This window comes from Rhinopithecus roxellana, chromosome 16, assembly GCF_007565055.1.
Source record: "Rhinopithecus roxellana isolate Shanxi Qingling chromosome 16, ASM756505v1, whole genome shotgun sequence".
In the NCBI taxonomy this organism is placed as follows: domain Eukaryota; kingdom Metazoa; phylum Chordata; class Mammalia; order Primates; family Cercopithecidae; genus Rhinopithecus; species Rhinopithecus roxellana.
In genome coordinates this window covers 15,367,781-15,386,802 of record NC_044564.1, presented here as the reverse complement: position 1 = coordinate 15,386,802, position 19,022 = coordinate 15,367,781, and the positions used below count along the sequence as shown (strand labels likewise).

The following is a 19,022-nucleotide window of genomic DNA, read 5'->3' as shown; positions in this document are numbered from 1 at the left end:
GCTGGTTGGTCACAGAGCTATGAGTTAACATGGCCGGCTGACTTCCAGTGCCAGTTTCCTTCTACCACATATCCCAGCAAGATGGTCACATTACCTAAAATACCCCACAGGGTCTGATAACTCATCTTCTGCCCTCCTCCGGCATGTTTGTCTGTGGGGTAAGTTTACTGAGTCTTGTTCTGTCCTGGTCTTCTTTTTTTTTTTTTTTTTTTGAGATGGAGTCTTGCTCTTATCGCCCAGGCTGGAGGAATCTCGGCTCACTGCAACCTCCGCCTCCCGGATTCAAGCGATTCTCCTGCCTCAGCCTCCGAAGTAGCCGGGACGACTGCTGTGCACCACCACACCTGGCTAATTTTGTATTTTTAGTAGAGATGGGGTTTTGCCATGTTGGCCAGGGTGGTCTTGAACTCCTGACCTCAAATGATCCTCCCACCCCAGCCTCCCAAAGTGCTGGGATTACAGGCGTGAGCAACTGCACCCGGCCTTGTCCTGGTCTTCTGATGATAAAGAGCCTGGTAAAATGTCAGCTTGGGCTGCTGCTGGGGCCATCCCTTCTGAGGTCTGCTGCAGATGTAACCGATTTTAAATGTAGTGTAGCGAAATGCTACACATCTTGAACAGCCTCTTTCGGTTTTCTTTCAGCATTTGGAGTATTGCTTTGGGAAATTGCTACCTATGGCATGTCCCCTTACCCGGGAATTGACCTGTCCCAGGTGTATGAGCTGCTGGAGAAGGACTACCGCATGGAGCGCCCAGAAGGCTGCCCAGAGAAGGTCTATGAACTCATGCGAGCATGTAAGCCTTCCTCAGCCTGTTCTCACAAGCATATGTGGGCATTCCAGGAAATTCCAACCATGCAGGAGTGTGTACACAAAGTTGAAAGTTTTTCCATGAGCTCTCTCCATTCCAGTTCTTCAGAAGCAGCTAATGTAGCCATTTGATACCTATTGATCTTTATTTACAGATAGATAGTATGTGCGTGACTTGTCTTTTAAAGCAAAAATGGTATTGATAGATACCAAACCTGGGTGTATTCCTAAATACAGATTCCTGGGCCCTACCTTCAGACCTTCTGCTATAGTAACTAAGCTCACGAGGTGAATTTTTTTTTTTTTTTTTTTTTTTTTTTTTGAGACGGAGTTTCAACGCTCTTGTTGCCCAGGCTGGAGTGCAATGGCACAATCTTGGCTCACTTCAACCTCTACCTCCCTGGTTCAAGTGATTCTCCTGCCTCAGCCTCCCGAGTAGCTGGGATTACAGGCATGCACCACCACGCCTGGCTAATTTTGTATTTTTAGTAGAGTTGGGGTTTCTCCATGTTGGTCAGGCTGGTCTCCAACTCCCAACCTCAGGTGATCCGCCCGCCTCAGCCTCCCAAAGTGCTGGGATTACAGGCGTGAGCCACTGCACCCGGCCGTGGGGTAATTTTTATCCAGTTGTTTTTTACTAATTCCATATATGTTATCTGTACTGTGCACACACAGGATGTTTTCATATATCTTAGAAGGTATTTATATGGCCATTTCTTACACTGTTTTCCCACATGTCCATGTATTCAGATCTCTCCCTCTCCCCACCTCTTATTTATATGTAGCTGCCCAACACTCCATTAAATGATTTCACTCATTCATCTGGTCCTCTTGATGTGCATTGGTTGTTTTACACATTTGTTTGATTTTTGCCATTATAAATAAAGCAGAAACAAATATTCATGTACACGAATCTCTGGGCACTTTGGCTGGTATTTCTAAAAGTTGAACTGTTGGTTCAAAGAACTGTGTGGATTTTAAATTTTGATAAATTTTACCAAACTGTTAAAAAAGGTTGTGCCATTGTATACTCCAATTAGACGGGTATGGGAGTGACTGCTCCTGGTCCCCAGTACTAGGCTTTTTTAATCTGTTTAGTCCTCATGTTAGTCTCATTTTCACGAGAATTTCTTTACTTCAGACTTTGATAATCATGAAGAAAGAATGAGATAGAAGGTGAGCTGTTTGAAACGGCTTAGTAATTTTCTACACCTACTAGAGTGGGGCTGGGAAAAATATATTTGTAAATGCAGCTCTTGCTGTCACTGTCTCTCTGGGGTTTTACAGTCCATATTCTTGCCAGCATCTAATGTCTTTTCAAACTCTTAATGTCTATAATAGGACATGATGACATTCGTCATTTTAACTTGTTGCAGCAAAAGATGGTTAGCAGAATTGGAATGCTACTTTCATTCTAGACTTTTCCTTGAAAACTGCTAGCCCTGTATTGCCAGCCAGATCTCATGGATGATCTGACTTGGGTTTCATCTGTCCAGGTTGGCAGTGGAATCCCTCTGACCGGCCCTCCTTTGCTGAAATCCACCAAGCCTTTGAAACAATGTTCCAGGAATCCAGTATCTCAGACGGTAAAGTACCCGTCCCGGGGTACCTGCAGTGGAGTGAAAGGGTGGCCATGGGGTACTGCAGCCTGGGTCATTCAGTTCACTTCCTGGTGGAAGTTCACAGACCAGCCTGTCCTAAGACCAGAAAGCTGGGCAGAGGTGTGGAGTGTTTTGCTCTCTCGTCTGCTGCAGCCCTGCAGAGTTCTGAGAAATGCTAAGGGCTGTTTCTCCAGCATCCACGTGCCTTGTCTTTAGTTGTGTGCAGATGAGCACTGTTATCTTACAAAGAAAGAGAACCACCGTACCAATCCAACACCAGTACTGATGGCTACTGGATTTTTGTTTCTGTCCCTGTGTGATTCTTAGAAGTGGAAAAGGAGCTGGGGAAACAAGGCATCCGTGGGGCTGTGAGTACCTTGCTGCAGGCCCCAGAGCTGCCCACCAAGACGAGGACCTCCAGGAGAGCTGCGGAGCACAGAGACGCCACCGACGTGCCTGAGATGCCTCACTCCAAGGGCCAGGGAGAGAGCGGTATGTCCCCCACTCCCCCGAAACCCCGCTGCTCTTCCCCTCCCTGCCAGAGGCTACATTCAGGCCAGCATAGGCCAAAGGGAAGCTGTGAATGGAGTCCACACAGAAGTGCAGCCACAGCCTGTGTCAGTGGTTCAGCTTTGGAAGGAAGAAGGTTCTCCTCTCCCCACCTGCCTCCTGTCCCCTCCCTCTGGGAGTCCCTGAGGAGCCATAGGCTCCAGCGGTCAGTTCAGTCCCATAGGCAGAGGTGCTTCTGAAGCCCACCAAGGAGCTAGCCCATCTCCCACCTGTTACCTGTGGCATCTGTGGTTGCTGTCTCAGAGCAGATGCAACAATAGTAATCACTAGGCTGCGTGATGAGCAGCTCAGGGTGAAAGCACTGATGTAACAAGCTCGCTGCAGCCAGGCGGAACCAGGACATGCCTGTGGACAGAGCCCGTGTCCTGGTGGTCTCTGGGAAGAACATGTTTCTGGTGCCGTTGCCTAGGCAAGCGAGGAAGTTGGGATCAGCTCAGGAGGGTCTCAAAACACTAGCAATAATACTATTTGCCAACATTTATATAGTGTGCCTACAGGCCAGGCTCTGTTCTGTGTTCGTGGTTGGCCCCCAGAACCAGCAATCCAGGTTCTGCTGCAGACCAGCTGAACAAAAGCATTGAGGGGTATATTCATTTGTTTTCATGCTGCTAATAAAGACATATCCAAGACCAGCTAATTTATTAAGGAAAGAGATTTCACCAACTCACAGTTCCACATGGCTAGGGAGGCTTCACAATCATGGCTGAAGGCGAATGAGGAGCAAAGCCATGTCTTACTTGGTGGCAGGCAAGAGCTCTTGTGCAGGGGAAGTCCGCTTTATAAAACCACCAGCTCTCGTGAGACTTACTCACCACCACGAGAATGTGGGAGAAACTGCCCCGTGATTCATTTATCTCCACCTGACCCCACCCTTGACACGTGGGGGTTATTACCATTCAAGGTGAGATTTGGGTGGGGACTCAGCCAAACCATATTGGAGGTGGGGGCTAGGCCAAGCATCTGGGTTCATAGAGGATCCTGGGGATGGCAATAGTGGACTCCATTCTAATGGACCACAGACTGGGTACAGGTGAAGGGACCGGACAAATCCCCACTTCATGGAGATTTATGGTGGGATGTTTACTGATAGCAGAATCTATAAACCTGAGTTTTCTTTATCATGTACTCATATTAGTTAAAAAAAAAAAAAACTGAACATACAGCCCATATATATGGTATATAAAATACATACGTCCACTACCGTAGGAGTATAGTGTGTAATGTACCAAAACGCACATTTCAAAGGCTTGCATGCTAAATAAGTCCAAATTAACAATACTTCACCCCCCGCTGGGTCATCTCGCTCACCCCCTTGGAGGTTATGGCATATAGACTGTCCAGAAGCTTCCACCCTCCCTCCTCCTGTTGGTTTTCCTGATTTCAGGTGGCTGAGCAGTAGGGGGAGGCCTCTGTGGGAACGCTGTGTGATCAGCAGTCATGTTCATTTATGCCCGTCAGTCTCATCTGAGGGGTATTTTGATGGTGATCTCTTGGTGAGTCGAGGGTGTCAATTAACTGCTCAGTGCTGAAACCGAGTGGTGCATAATTCATTGCAATTTCACTCTCCTGGCCTCCTTCCACTAGATTAAAGTTCTGAGAGGGCTTTGGCGTTCCCTGATTCAGATGTCCCACGTGCTGCCTTGGGTTCTGATAAATGCACACTGGTACCTCTGTTCTGAGTTACAGGTGCCAACAGAAAACCTCTTCTTGCAAGCTGACCTCTGAGGGAAAATTCTGTTATTCACTAGCAGGAGCTTGGCAACACCAAAAAGTTTTTTTTTTTTTTTTTTTTTTGAGAAGGAGTCTCGCTCTGTTGCTGGGCTGGAGTGCAGTGGCGTGATCCTGGCTCACTGCAACCTCTGCCTCCCAGGTTCAAGCAATTCTCCTGCCTCATCCTTCTGAGTTAGGTGGGACTATAGGCGTGTGCCACCATGCCCAGCTAATTTTTGTATTTTTTAGTAGAGATTGGGTTTCACCATGTTGGCCAGGATGGTCTCGATCTCTTGACCTCATGATCCGGCCGCCTCGGCCTCCCAAAGTGCTGGGATGACAGGTGTGAACCACCGCTCCTGGCTACCGAAAAGATTTCTTATAAGCTATGATTCATATTTAAAGAGTGCCCATTAAAAAACTGTTGGCTGGGTGTGGTGGCTCACACCTGTAATCCCAGCACTTTGGGAGGCCAAGGTGGGCGAATCATGAGGTCAGGCTCCCTTGGCACAATCTGGGGGCTGCCCCCACCCCATGCTCCCAGAGGAGCACCCAAGCATCTGGGCTCAGACAGGCCTGGATCTGATAACCGGCTCTGATGCCCACCATCCATGAGGCCAGGCAAGTAGTCCCTCCTCTCCGTCTGTTCTCAGCTTTCTCACTTGTAACCGTGCTACAGCGCTGTTGTGAGAATACACAGCAGATGACGTTGTAAAGGTGAAGCACGTGTCACGTTCCTCTCAATAAAGCCATCATTGCTGTTAGGATTGTCGTTAGCAAAGGCTTTGGGCCGGGTGCAGTGGCTCATGCCTGTAATCCCGGCACTTTGGGAGGCCAAGGCGGGTTGATCACCTGAGGTCAGGAGTTCGAGACCAGCCTGACCACCATGGTGAAACTTGTCTCTTCTAAAAATACAAAATTAGCCAGGCGTGGCAGCAATCCCAGCTACTTGGGAGGCTGAGGCAGGAGAACCGTTTGAACCTGGGAGGCGGAGGTTGCAGTGAGCTGAGATTGCATCACTTCACTCCAGCCTAGGCAACGAGGGAGACTCCAACTCAAAAGAAAAGCTTTGGTCTCTTGCCCTGAAGATGGGAACAAAAAGCTGGATGGCCCTGGCCTTTTCATCCCTACAGTGGTTTCCTTTAAGGCAGCAGTCCCCCCACCCACCCACATCACTCTCTGGTGAGTAAAAACAGTGACAAGGCCAAGCAAAGGGTCAAAACCTGTGGCTCTCCTGCCAGCCAGCTAGCCGACAGGCCTACAAGGAGTTCTGGGAATAAGGGGCTATGTCCCACTGTGGGGAAGGGACAATGGGCCATTATGCACAGGAGATAAGAAGGGTTGACCTTTGACAATGTTTTTGTTTGTTTTGGCTGGAGTGCAGTGGGGAGATCTCAGCTCACTGCAACCTCTGCCTCCAGGGTTCAAGCGATTCTCCTGCCTCAGCTTCTGGAGTTGTCTGGAGTTGTCAGCTCTTCCCCTTGTATTTCAGAGCCTCTGGACCATGAGCCTGCCGTGTCTCCATTGCTCCCTCGAAAAGAGCGAGGTCCCCTGGAGGGCGGCCTGAATGAAGATGAACGCCTTCTCCCCAAAGACAAAAAGACCAACTTGTTCAGCGCCTTGATCAAGAAGAAGAAGAAGACAGCCCCAACCCCTCCCAAACGCAGTAGCTCCTTCCGGGAGATGGACGGCCAGCCGGAGCGCAGAGGGGCCGGCGAGGAAGAGGGCCGAGACATCAGCAATGGGGCGCTGGCTCTCACCCCTTTGGACACAGCTGACCCAGCCAAGTCCCCAAAGCCCAGCAATGGGGCTGGGGTCCCCAATGGAGCCCTCCGGGAGTCTGGGGGCTCAGGCTTTCGGTCTCCCCACCTGTGGAAGAAGTCTAGCACGCTGACCAGCAGTCGCCTAGCCACTGGCGAGGAGGAGGGTGGTGGCAGCTCCAGCAAGCGCTTCCTGCGCTCCTGCTCCGCCTCCTGCGTTCCCCACGGGGCCAAGGACACAGAGTGGAGGTCAGTCACGCTGCCTCGGGACTTGCAGTCTACGGGAAGACAGTTTGACTCGTCCACATTTGGAGGGCACAAAAGTGAGAAGCCGGCTCTGCCTCGGAAGAGGGCAGGGGAGAACAGGTCTGACCAGGTGGCCCGAGGCACAGTAACGCCCCCACCCAGGCTGGTGAAAAAGAACGAGGAAGCTGCTGATGAGGTCTTCAAAGACATCATGGAGTCCAGCCCGGGCTCCAGCCCGCCCAACTTGACTCCAAAACCCCTCCGGCGGCAGGTCATGATCGCCCCTGCCTCGGGCCTCCCCCAAAAGGAAGAAGCTGGAAAGGGCAGTGCCTTAGGGACCCCTGCTGCAGCTGAGCCAGTGACCCCCACCAGCAAAGCAGGCTCAGGTACACCAGGAGGCACCAGCAAGGGCCCCGCCGAGGAGTCCAGAATAAGGAGGCACAAGCACTCCTCTGAGTCACCAGGGAGGGACAAGGGGAAATTGTCCAGGCTCAAACCTGCCCCACCGCCCCCACCAGCAGCCTCTGCAGGGAAGGCTGGAGGAAAGCCCTCGCAGAGCCCGAGCCAGGAGGCGGCTGGGGAAGCAGGCCTGGGTGCAAAGACAAAAGCCGCCAGTCTGGTTGATGCTGTGAACAGTGATGCTGCCAAGCCCAGCCAGCCAGGAGAGGGACTCAAAAAGCCCGTGCTCCCGGCCACTCCAAAGCCACAGTCCACCAAGCCATCGGGGACCCCCATCAGCCCAGCCCCCGTTCCCTCCACGTTGCCGTCAGCATCCTCAGCCCTGGCAGGGGACCAGCCATCTTCCACTGCCTTTATCCCTCTCATATCAACCCGAGTGTCTCTTCGGAAAACCCGCCAGCCTCCAGAGCGGATCGCCAGTGGCGCCATCACCAAGGGCGTGGTCCTAGACAGCACCGAGGCGCTGTGCCTGGCCATCTCTAGGAACTCAGAGCAGATGGCCAGCCACAGTGCGGTGCTCGAGGCCGGCAAAAACCTCTACACGTTCTGCGTGAGCTATGTGGATTCCATCCAGCAAATGAGGAACAAGTTTGCCTTCCGAGAGGCCATCAACAAACTGGAGAATAATCTCCGGGAGCTTCAGATCTGCCCGGCGACAGCAGGCAGTGGTCCGGCAGCCACTCAGGACTTCAGCAAGCTCCTCAGTTCGGTGAAGGAAATCAGTGACATAGTGCAGAGGTAGCAGCAGTCAGGGGTCAGGTGTCAGGCCCGCTGGAGCTGCCTGCAGCACATGCGGGCTCTCCCATACCCGTGACAGTGGCTGACAAGGGACCAGTGAGTCAGCACCTTGGCCCAGGAGCTCTGCGCCAGGCAGAGCTGAGGGCCTTGTGGAGTCCAGCTCTACTACCTACGTTTGCACCGCCTGCCCTCCCGCACCTTCCTCCTCCCCACCCGGGCTCCCTTCTCCATCTCTGTCCTCGAGTTGTATCTGTGGAGTTCCTGCTCCGTGGACTGCAGTCAGCATGCCAGGACCCGCCCCGCTCCCACCCGGTGCTCCAGACTGAGCTCTCCAGGCCAGGTGGGAACAGCTGATGTGGAGTGTCCTTTTCATTTTTTCTCTCTGGAGCCCTTCCTCCCCTGGCTGGGCTTCTCCTTCCACCTCTCCAAGAATGGAAGCCTAAACCGAGGCCTTGTGCATCAGGCCCTCTGCCTGCACTCCCTGACCTTGCCTGTCCTGTGCTGAAGACATGTTTCAAGAACCACATTTCGGGAAGGGCACACACAGGCATGCATCACGGCTGGTCACTCTGCCCTCCGCTGCTGCCCGGGGCGGGGTGCACTCGCCATTTCCTCTTGTGCAGGACAGCTCTTGATTTGGGTGGAAAACAGGGTGCTAAAGCCAACCAGCCTTTGAGTCCTGGGCAGGTGGGAGCTGAAAAGGATCGAGGCATGGGGCATGTGCTTTCCATCTGTCCTCTCCACATCCCCAGAGCCCAGCTCTTGCTCTCTTGTGACGTGCACTGTGAATCCTGGCAAGAAAGCTTGAGTCTCAAGGGTGTCAGGTCACTGTCACTGCCAACATCCCTCCCCCGACAGAATGGAGGCAGGGGACAAGGGAGGCAGTGGCTAGTTGGGTGAACAGCTGGTGCCAAATAGCCCCAGACTGGGCCCAAGCAGGTCTGCAAGGGCCCAGAGTGAACCTTCCTTTCACACATCTGGGTGCCCTGAAAGGCCCTTCCCCTCCCCCACTCCTCTAAGACAAAGTAGATCCTTCCAAGGCCCTTTCCTTTGGAACAAGACAGTCTTCACTTTTCTGGAAGCATTTCAAAGCCCTGCCTCTCTGTAGCCGCCCTGAGAGAGAACAGAGCTGCCACCGGGCACCTGCACACAGGCGGGAGGAAAGGGCCTGGCCAGTGCTGGTCCTGGCTGTACTCTCTAACTGGGCGAATGTCTTATTTAATTACCGTGAGTGACATATCCTTATGTTCTGTGGGGGTCATCAGGGAGTGTTAGGAAAACCACAGATGGAGCCCCTGACTGAAAGCCTCGAGTGTTTCACAGAGCACGCCTGCCATCTTCTCCCCGAGGCTGCCCCAGACTGGAGCCCAGGTACAGGGGCTATGACTCTGGGCAGGGACCCGGGGTCTCCTGGACCTTGACAGAACAGCTAACTCCAAGAGCAGTGGGCAGGTGGCCGCCCCTGAGGCTTCATGCTGGGAGAGCCAGGAGGAGCCGCCTTCCCGCCCCCCATGCTGCCTCGTGCCAGCAGTCTCGCACAGGCCCTAGCTTTATGCTCATCACCTAAACTTGTACTTTATTTTTCTGGTAGAAATGGTTTTCTCTGGATCGTTTTATGCGGTTCTTACAGCACATCACCTCTTTGCCCCCGACGGCTGTGACGCAGCCTGAGGGAGGCACTAGTCACCGACAGCGGCCTTGAAGACAAAGCAGAGCGCCCACCCAGGTCCCCAGACTGCCTGTTTCCATGAGGTACTGGTCCCTTCTTTCTGTTAACGTGACGTGCCACTATATTTTACACGTATCTGTTGGTATGCATCTTTTATAGACGCTCTTTTGTAAGTGGCGTGTACACAGCGCCCTGCCCTGCTCCCTCAGATGCCTGTGGTGGCTCCTCTGCTTCTCTGGGTCCAGTGCATTTTGTTTCTGTATATGATTCTCTGTGGTTTTTTTTGAATCCAAATCTGTCCTCTGTAGTATTTTTTAAATAAATCAGTGTTTACATTAGAATCCTTGGCAGATTGATTCAGCCTGTGATCCTGCCCTGTTGTTCTGAGCCTGTGATGGGGGGACGGCCGGGATATAGTGGGTTCCGGTTTTCCCGACAGGGCTGGGGTCCGGCATCAGGTCTTAAGAGCAGAACGGTGGCAGGTTGCCCCCAGCTACCCAGAGCCTCGACGGCCTGGGTGCCCACAGCCATCTTTCAGGCACTTGCCCTGCTATGCTTTGACCCTTCCTGTACCCTTGGCACTTACCTGCCAGCACCACTGCCAGGCATCACTGGGAGTGGGCTGTGCCACCATACAAGCCACATCTGACTGGCGGTGTCAGGCTGTCACAGCGACATGGAAGTGGGGTGAGGAGGTCAGGTCCTGTGCTTCTTGCTGACTGAGGGCAAATCCCTCCCCACCTGCACCTGTTCTCTCTCCACCTTTCTGCCCTAAGCCCCCAGGCGCCCTCACTCACGTTCCTTGAGCCAGGTGTTTTAGATCTTTATGTGGATGAGAAGGAGCGGAGGTGTGCTGGCCTTTGGGGCCTGGGAAGGCCATCTCAGACTGAGCCCCACCACCCTTTCCTGGCTTAGTCCCCACCGAGCTGACAGCTTGGAAAGGGGCAGTTGGGAAGTGAGTAGCACTCTCTGATAATGATACTGATCAGGCCAGCAGGTTTTTCAGGGGTGCGAATCCTGCTTAACAGAGCATATGAAGATCACAGTGCAGTGAGGCTCCCCTTGAGAGACCTGGAGTGAGACGTGCTGTGCAGCAGGTGACAGGTGGAACTCCAGCTGGGCCGGGGCTGGTGGCGCCCGCCATAGGGCGCTCACAGTGAGTGGCTATGAGCAGTGCCAGGCACCAGATTCTCCCCTTTTCATTTTACAGGGACAAAACCAGGCTGGGGCCCCCAGTTTCCTTGTCAGTTGAACCATAGCTGGCCACCAGATCCACCAAGCCTGGGGCTTCTCAGGGCTGTCCTTTGAATGGCTGCTCCTCCCAGGTCTGAACGAAGACATAGGACAACTCTGGTGACAGCCACAGCTGGTAGCTACTTCCTTGTGTCAGATGTGGACTGTCACCCTGCCCTCCCAGAGCTAATCACTGAGGCTGTGTGTCCAGAGTCATGTCCAGAGTCAGCTTCTGCACGTGAGGCCAGTTGGCCACACTGGGGCAGTGTGGAGGAAGACGCCTCTCATCTCCCGAATGGGCATCTTTCATGGGTGTCACCTGAGCTTAAAAAGCTTAGTTTGGTCTAGACATTCTAAGACAGTGGTTTCTTAACCTTTTCTGGGTCACAAAACCTCCTGAGAACCTAATGAAAACTGGTTCCCAACCCCAGAAAAATACACCTATATGCACACACCCAGCAGTTTCCAGGTCATTTCGAGTCCTGCCTTCGAGGTCCATTGTTATTATTTATGAAACACCAGCCTGAGGTATTAGACATTTTTGTAAAAGGCCAGGCAGGGTGGCTCATGCCTGTAATCCCAACACTTTGGGAGGCTGTGGTGGGTGGACTGCTTGAGGCCGGGAGTTCAAGACCAGCCTGGGCAACATAGACCCCATCTCTACAAAAAATACAAAAACGCGCTGGGTATGGTGGCATGCACCAGTAGTCAAGAGGCTAAGGTGGGAGGATTGCTTGAGCCCAGGAGGCGGAGGTTGCAGTGAGCTATGATCACGCCACTAGACTCTAGCTGGGGCAACAGAGTAAGTCTCAAAAAAAAAATTTTTTTTTCCTTTTTTTTTTCTTTGAGACAGAGTTTTGCTCTTGTCTCCCAGACTGGAGTGCAATGGCGAAACCTCCGCTCACTGCAACCTCCGCCTCCCAGGTTCAAGCGATTCTCCTGCCTCAGCCTCCCAAGTAGCTGGGACTACAGGTACCCGCCACCACACCCGGCTAATTTTTGTATTTTTAGTAGAGATGGAGTTTCACCATGTTGGCCAGGATGATCTTGATCTCTTGACCTCATGATCTGCCCAGCTTGGCCTCCCAAAGTGCTGGGATTATAGGTGTGAGCCAGCACGCCCAGCCCACCACTTTTTTTTTTTTTTTTTGGAGACTGAGTCTTGCTCTGTCGCCCAGGCTGGAGTCCAGTGACGCCATCTCGGCTCACTGCAAGCTCCGCCTCCTGGGTTCATACCATTCTCCTGCCTCAGCCTCCCGAGTAGCTGGGACTACAGGCGCCCACCACCACACCTGGCTACTTTTTTGTATTTTTAGTAGAGACAGGGTTTCATCATGTTAGCCAGAATGGTCTTGATCTCCTGACCTCGTGATCCACCCACCTCAGCCTCTCAAAATGCTAGGATTACAGGCGTGAGCCACCGCGCCCAGTGAAGCCCACCACTTTTTTTTAATGAAGGAGTTTTTGTTACTGTCTTCCTTTGACAGGTAAGGAAGCTGAGAGGCTCAGAGATGTCAAGCAGCTTTGCCAAGGTCACACGGCATGTACCAGCTGGTGCCTACCATGGCAGCCTAATTTGTAGACAGTGCAGACAGCCCCAACAAGACCAGGAGAGAGCTGTGCCCAGGGCCGGATTCCTCCCTCCACAGTGGAAAAGCAGCAGCCAAATATTATAGCCAGCCCAGCAACTTGGGCGGCAGAGATCATTTACAGGAGGCCTTCCTGAATGGAGTGCCCTGGGGAAGCAAACCCTAAATGTCCTCGTACAAGAAGACATTAGGTGAAACCAGACTGACCATAGTGTCCCTGTCAGCACTGCCCTTGTCCCTGGGGGTCACCTCACGTCTTGCTCCCCTGCCCCCACACTCCAGTTGATACCACTGCTGTAATCAGGGAACTCTCTGAGCTCTTTTTCTGGGAGGGCATTTCTGAGGGGCCAAGGAGCTGTGGATTGGAGGAGCACCAGCAGCACGGGGCATAACCCCGTTCCCGCCCAGAATCTGGAAAGTACCGTGTCAGGTTTGGGCTCTTCAGTGAAATGTGTCAAGCAGCGTCTTTGGCACTGGGCAAAGTTAGGACGAGGTGGTTTCCCTCTTGATGACTATAGCAGCTGTCTGTGGCTGGCTGCCCCCAGGAGCCTGTTTTGCTTGGGGTTTTTTTCTTAAATATTTTTATTAATATTTCAAACATACAGGAAAAGACAAATATTTTCCATTCATCTTGATAGCTAAATACCTTTAGATCTACACACCAAGATGAAGACCGCCTTGTGTCTTGGATAAATGTAATGAGCAGATGCAGGCAGCTCGCAGCTGCTCTGGGCTGAAGCAGTTGGAACTGCCGGGCCAGGTGGAGTGGGCCAGCACCGCTCAGGGGAGCTTCATCTCTCTGCTTCCAAAATAAATGTTTTCTGGAGTATCACCTTCACCCTCCTGGAGAGGGGTAATCTTACCTGTGGTGGAGAGAGCGAGGGCTGAGGGGGCACTGGGGTGGCATGAGAGGCCCAAAGACCTTGACAGACACGGTGGGCTTGGCAGCGGGGCACGGGGTTAAAGAGGAAGCTTAGCCAAGCCCAGCGGGAGTTGATTTGACAGCAGTGCCCTTAGCAGCTTGATTGTTCGGATTTTCAGGGCTATTGAGCTCAAGTGTACAAGCAAACTGGAAAGAATAGCTTTGTTGGGTTTTTTAAAATGATAAAAGCATAATGACAGCATATCCACTGCTTTGAAGGCGTCCCCCACCCCCGTGTTCTTTATCTCAGGTTTCTCCATCAAGGTTAATCTAATCCTGCTAAATTAACAACCAGCCAGCGCATCCCCAAAGAGCCTGTGGAATGTGCAGGGTGGTTCAGCCTCGGTGTTCTCTATAAAGTACTGGCCGTGGGTGACTCCTTGCTCAGGGTGCAGAAGTTGGCAAGTGACGGGTGGCCAGGGGACCTTGCTTCAGGATGTCCCTCTGCCCTCAGCCTGCTGTGTTTCACCCGGTCTCTGGTGAGCACATTCTCGGGCTGCTTTGCGTGAATGAGCCAAGGGAGGGATTGATCTAGCTTACTGCCTCCCCCTCCCTTGAGTCAAGCAGAATGGGGTGCATGAGCACACCTATGGTGAGCGGATCTGTTCACCCTGTGCCAGGGCCGTCCTTAGAGCAAGGACCCCGGGGATGTGTCCGTCCCCATCAGTGTCATGTTAGCAAGCGGTGACAACATCCCTTTGCAGGAGGCATCCTGAACCACTGTGTCCTCGGACAATGGCAGAGCCCAAGAGAACAATGTGCCCCACACCCCCACCCCCACCAGCCTCAGGAATCATTGTCTTGTCCCCATCACAGCAGCCCTAAGACTCAGGACACATGCGCCAAGCCGAGGGGTCCTCAGTGTCTGTGTGGGAAGCGGTGGGGAAGCGGTGAGGAGCTCCTGGAGAAGGCGGCAGCTTTCATACTGGGTGATGTTCTGACTCCAGTGTTCTTTCCCATCTCAGCACCCATTCTGCTCCCCAGTCAGGTTGGTTCTTTGTGGCTCAGATCTGTCACCCCTTAATGAAGTGGCTTTCTGGCTGCCAAGGATTGAGAGCTGCTACTGAGGAGTATAAGTCACTAATAGCATGGAAAACACTGTGAAATACTCCAAGGTGCCAAGCTGGGCCCAGCCCAGTGTGGTTCTAAAAGGCTAATAAAAATCCACCAATTAATTGTGACAGCTCAATGGGAAATTATTCAATTGTGAACAGGGGCAAGCTGCAGCTCGAAAGGAGGAGGGGAGGGGTTGCCATAGTAACATCATTGTAAGTTCTTGTCTCAGCAGCGGAAGCCAGCCCGGGAGTGAGCAGCATCCGACGGCTGCCTCTGACACGGGATGGGATGCAGGAGACACCAAAGGCGCGTTTGAAACGGATGCTCTGCCTGGCCTCAGGCCTGCAGCCACTCCCGGCTGAGCGTGGGCTCTCCCTGGCGCAGAGAAATTGTTTTCCGAATGCTCCTTGCTCTTAGGAAACCTGGGAAGGAGCAGCTGAGTGGAAGTGAAAAGCACATGTATTGTGTTCCTCTGCACCTTTGACCAACTGCCAGTTACGGGAATCTAGGGGAGGGGTGTTTGGGTCCAGGGAACAGGAGCTCCATCTCCCCAAAGGCAAGGCACCCAGAACCCGGACTGTGGGGGCCGCCAGCATTCCAGTATGGTTTTGCAGTTGTCACAACTTTTATTTGAAAAGATACACACGACATATTCTGATTTTGAACAAGTGAAATGCAACCTTGCTATAGCAAAAACGTATTCCTTCCCAATGCATCTCCCAGGAGACTCCTGGCCGGGCTAACACTGGGCTGCGGAGAAGGGCCGCCGTCAGAGGGAAAGGCACACCACAGCAGGGGCTTCTTGCCAGGGGGATCTGGTGCTAAAGGGATGGAGAAGGGGATTGGGTTCTTTTTTCCCGTTTTTAACTTTCAGAACCATCCTCTGTACCCAGTGGAATGTACTCATTTGCAGTCTGATGTCAGCTGCAGTTGTCCCTATAGACTGTCACAACTTTGATTACCCAACTGTAAGCCCTCAGCCCGCTGCCTGACTCCGCTATTCACATTCATGGCCCCTCAGCTCCGTGCCCCTGGGGCCAGGGGGCTGCTCCGAGTCAGAGCCCCAGGGGAAGAGAGAGGCTGGGACGACCGAGGAGCCAAGACAGCCTCCTTTTTGACACTGCCTACTTTTTCGCTTCAGCAAAGTTGGAAGTCAAAAGTAAGCACACACCTGACCTGTCCTACCATGGATCATTCATCGTAACCATGCCTACACCATCTGGGTGTCGTGGTCTTTGAGACTGGGGGAGAAGGCAGGGGTGAAGACAATGGGGGTGAGTCCAAGAAGCAAACCCTTCCAAGGCATCCTGGCCCTTCACCGCCGACCGAAGCGGAAGCTGAAGCCGCCTTTCTTCCTGCTGTAGCCATTGAGCTCCTCAGCCAGGTTCCCTAACAGGCCGCTGGCCTTCACTCCTCCGGCAGGGAGGAAGTCGTTGGCCTCACTGCCTTCATCCTGCCTCCCGTAGCGGAACCTGCAGCCAGCATGCTCTCTGCCCGATGTCTGTAGCCCCCTGGCCATGACAAGCAGGGCCTGTGGCGGTGAAGCTCTCAGCCACCGAGAGGAGCCCCACACAGAGTGGGGTCGGGGCCCCTCGGCCAGGTCGGCCCAGCTTTCTCTGGCTCCAGTGCCACCCATGGCGTCTGTGGGCTGTCTTCTGTCCAGTAGAGGAAAGCAGGTGCCCAGCGGCAGGAGGAGGAGGCAGACCAGGGGGTAGGACCTTACCATCTGACCCAGAGGAAAGAGGCAGAGTTACAAGCTGCACATGTGGCCAAGCGCAACTCACCAAAGTGTTTCCCGGCCAGCATAGGTGTGAGCAGGGGGTTCAGCTGAGGCCGGCTTCCGAGCAATGCTGGGACTAGGCCACTGTTTTATTAGCAGGATCTGGAGGTGACTGTACCAATTAGGCCGGTTCTTTTCCTGCATTCCCCATGATCTGCCTGCCTGGGCAGCTGAGCACTGTAAATCCACCACTGCTGGATGGCAGAGCAGTGCCCAGGCGGCCCCGGGAGAGTCAGCAAATGTATGCTCATTTTTCTCTTATTATAAAATAGCCATACCATTGCAGAACTGTGGGGTGGAAAGTTAAAAGCATCAATCTCCCTTAGTTTTCAACTTAATACTAAATGGGTCTAGCTATGCCGTTTAGCTGGGACATCCTGCTAATGTCTCTTTCACGTGGGAACCAGTTGCTCCTGGAAGCCAGAAACAGATTTGATGGTCCTGGCCTAATTCGGACACACACCTGGGAAGGAGCGTGCAGACGCCGCTGGGGCCTGGGCACCATAGGTCTGCCAGGCTCCGAGCTAAGAGCTCTCACGTGATTGTACTTCATCTTCTTAGTCATCCTGCTTGGTAGGTCCTGCCAGTCCCACTTTTTCAGGCAACAAAACTCAGAAAAACTGAGATTGTGCCCAAGCCACACAGCTAGAAAGTGGAGGCTCTGAATTCACAATTGTAATGGCCGACGGCTTCTTCAAGAAGCGTACGTATCTCCTAGGTCCTCCCAACCCTCCTGTTTCGCAGGGGTGGTGTCAGGCTCAAACAGCTGAGGTGACTTGCCCCAGACCTCATGGCCTTATCAGTGCCAGAGCTGGAGTTCAGTCCCAGATCTAACTGGGCTTGACTCAGGAAGGCATGCCCCAAGTCCCTACTCTACTCCACATGGCACTCGGGGTATCTGAAACCCATCCTCCTGGAATGAACCTGCCTTGGAAGCACTTGCTCCCTTGTCTGGCAAAGGAAGCCTTTTTCACAATGACTGCGGGGGAGCTGGAGCTGGCTTGTCCTCTGCTGAGTCAAACTGAGGCTAGAATAGAGAGCACCGGCCCTGGAGAAGACAGTACAGGAGTCCCCAGAGCCCTTTCCAGAAATGGCTCCCTTGAACACATTTCAAAGAAGTGAGCTCAGCCAGGAAGCTTTCTAAAAAATAATAAACGCAACCCCAATTTCTACCCGAATCCAGTTCCTCTAAGCTTCTCTCGTCCCCCAGGGATGGAGCAACCTCCCTCACCACCAGGAAAACCTTCCCATCAGGGCACAGAGTGGGGCTTCCACGAGGTGGTTTTCTGCAGGGACCCAGCCCCATTCCCTCCTCACAGAAAGCACTTTGCTGACTGTGATGTGGACTGGGGACCGTTCCATCCTGGTGGATAAATCCGCCTGGGAGTAGCCGCTGGGTGTCTAGAAAGGAGACATCCTGACACAGCAGGCCCTGGACCCCTTCACCCCTTGTAAGGGTTCATGCACCCCTTTGAGAATCTGGTAGAAACGGGGGGTGTTCATCACTGGAAAGGGGGCCCCAGCGCGAGTCAGGGCTTCAGGCCCCGCAGCAGGGAAAGCACAAGGGTAAGGCTGGGTCCCAGCCCTGGCAGGGCAGCCATGACCAATCTGTGCTGCTCTGGGCATTGGCAGGTGAGGCACTGGTGTTCCCTCTCCGGGTCCGCCCTCCCTGTGCTTCTCTGTGCCCTCTGACTGCCCGTGCCTGGCTCCTGCCCGGGCAGGGCCTGAGCTGGAGTTCCTGCTGGGGACAGGGCAGCTGTGCTCACCGTGTGGCTGGGACTGCTCCTAGGAGGGCTGGCTGGTGGATTCTGGGGCTCCGGGGCTGGGCTGGGCAGAGCTGCTCTGGGTCCTCGTCCAGGAGGCAGGGGCCCTGGGCTCTGCCTGCTTTATATGGCCTGCAGCGTGCTTGCTGCTGTGCCAACTGCCTGCTGCGCATTCCTGACCCTGGGATTCCATTGGGGACGCTGGTGGTGAAGGGGGCCGTGCTGACCGCATTGATTAAAAAAAAACCAACACAGGATGTGGTCTGATGAGAGGGCAGGCGGGCTGCCCTTTGGAGGAGAGCGGACAGCATCATTAACTGCAAATTGCGGGCACAGACCCTCGAGTCCCTTGGTGGGGGTTCCAAGCCCACCCTTCATCACCCTAAGGGTCCTGCCTTTGTTGGGTCGGCCCCTCACTCTCTGGAGAGGACATGGGGTGGGTGGACATCTACCCCCGACACACCTGCCCCGCTAGCAGGATGGCTCCCATGGGCAGGAAAGTCACAGAAACCCACGAGGCCCGTGTTTCAGAGGCACAGGACTGTGCGGCTAAGCCAGGTGCACCTCCCCAGCAGGTAGAGCCCTCGGTGGCATGTTCTCCAGGAACCAACCAAGGGGGCACCGCAGATGCCCCGGACAGCAGTGGAGCATTTGCCTGTGGCCCCCAGCCCCTCCTGCCCCGTGCCCTGGGCGGCCCCCCACTGTCGCTGAGGGTCACCTCTGGGAGGCCAGCGGGAGGACCCAGCCTCTGCTCCTTGCCCGGCAGAGATTCTCCCTCCACTGAAAGCAGGCAGGTGGGTGATGAGGCGGCCCCACCTCACCACGGTCGGAAACAGCACAGAGGACCTCCCCCAGTCCAGGGGCCCTCACCCAGCTGACCTACCCCTGCATCTGGGGTGCTGGGGGGTCAGAAGTCGTGGGAATAGAGAGCCTGTGGACACTTCCCCAGCGACCTGAGGAAGGTGTTGGAATCTCGACCCCCCTTCAGGGCTGAGCGCCCAGGTTCGAGCGGAGGGTCTGTGGATTGAAGCTGGTGACTGAGCTGTGCTGGCCAGAACCGGCTTCCATCCCCCAGGCCAGGGCTGCCTCCGATGGCCTGAGGTGCCCCTGTCCTCTG

At 53.9% G+C, this 19,022-nt stretch overlaps 2 protein-coding genes across 4 annotated transcripts in view; one reads left to right on the top strand and one right to left on the bottom strand.

The window, feature by feature from the left end:
* The window catches only part of ABL1 (ABL proto-oncogene 1, non-receptor tyrosine kinase), a 180,379-nt gene extending 170,476 nt beyond the window's left edge, over positions 1–9,903 (top strand). For all 3 annotated transcript variants that reach the window (XM_010360952.2, XM_030919559.1, XM_010360953.2), the window contains exons 8-11: positions 643–795; positions 2,306–2,395; positions 2,738–2,902; positions 6,183–9,903. In XM_010360952.2, the coding sequence (XP_010359254.1) occupies positions 643–795; positions 2,306–2,395; positions 2,738–2,902; positions 6,183–7,897 (2,123 nt within the window). In that variant the 3' untranslated portion in view covers positions 7,898–9,903. The remainder of the gene's footprint in view (positions 1–642; positions 796–2,305; positions 2,396–2,737; positions 2,903–6,182) is intronic.
* Positions 9,904–14,963: 5,060 nt separating this feature from the next.
* Positions 14,964–19,022, bottom strand: QRFP (pyroglutamylated RFamide peptide). The gene is made up of 3 exons (XM_010360954.2): positions 18,789–19,022; positions 17,909–18,193; positions 14,964–16,088 (listed from the first exon to the last, which is right to left on the bottom strand). The coding sequence occupies exon 3, from the start codon at positions 16,086–16,088 to the stop codon at positions 15,678–15,680; it is 411 nt and encodes a 136-aa protein (XP_010359256.1). The 5' UTR covers positions 17,909–18,193; positions 18,789–19,022; the 3' UTR covers positions 14,964–15,677.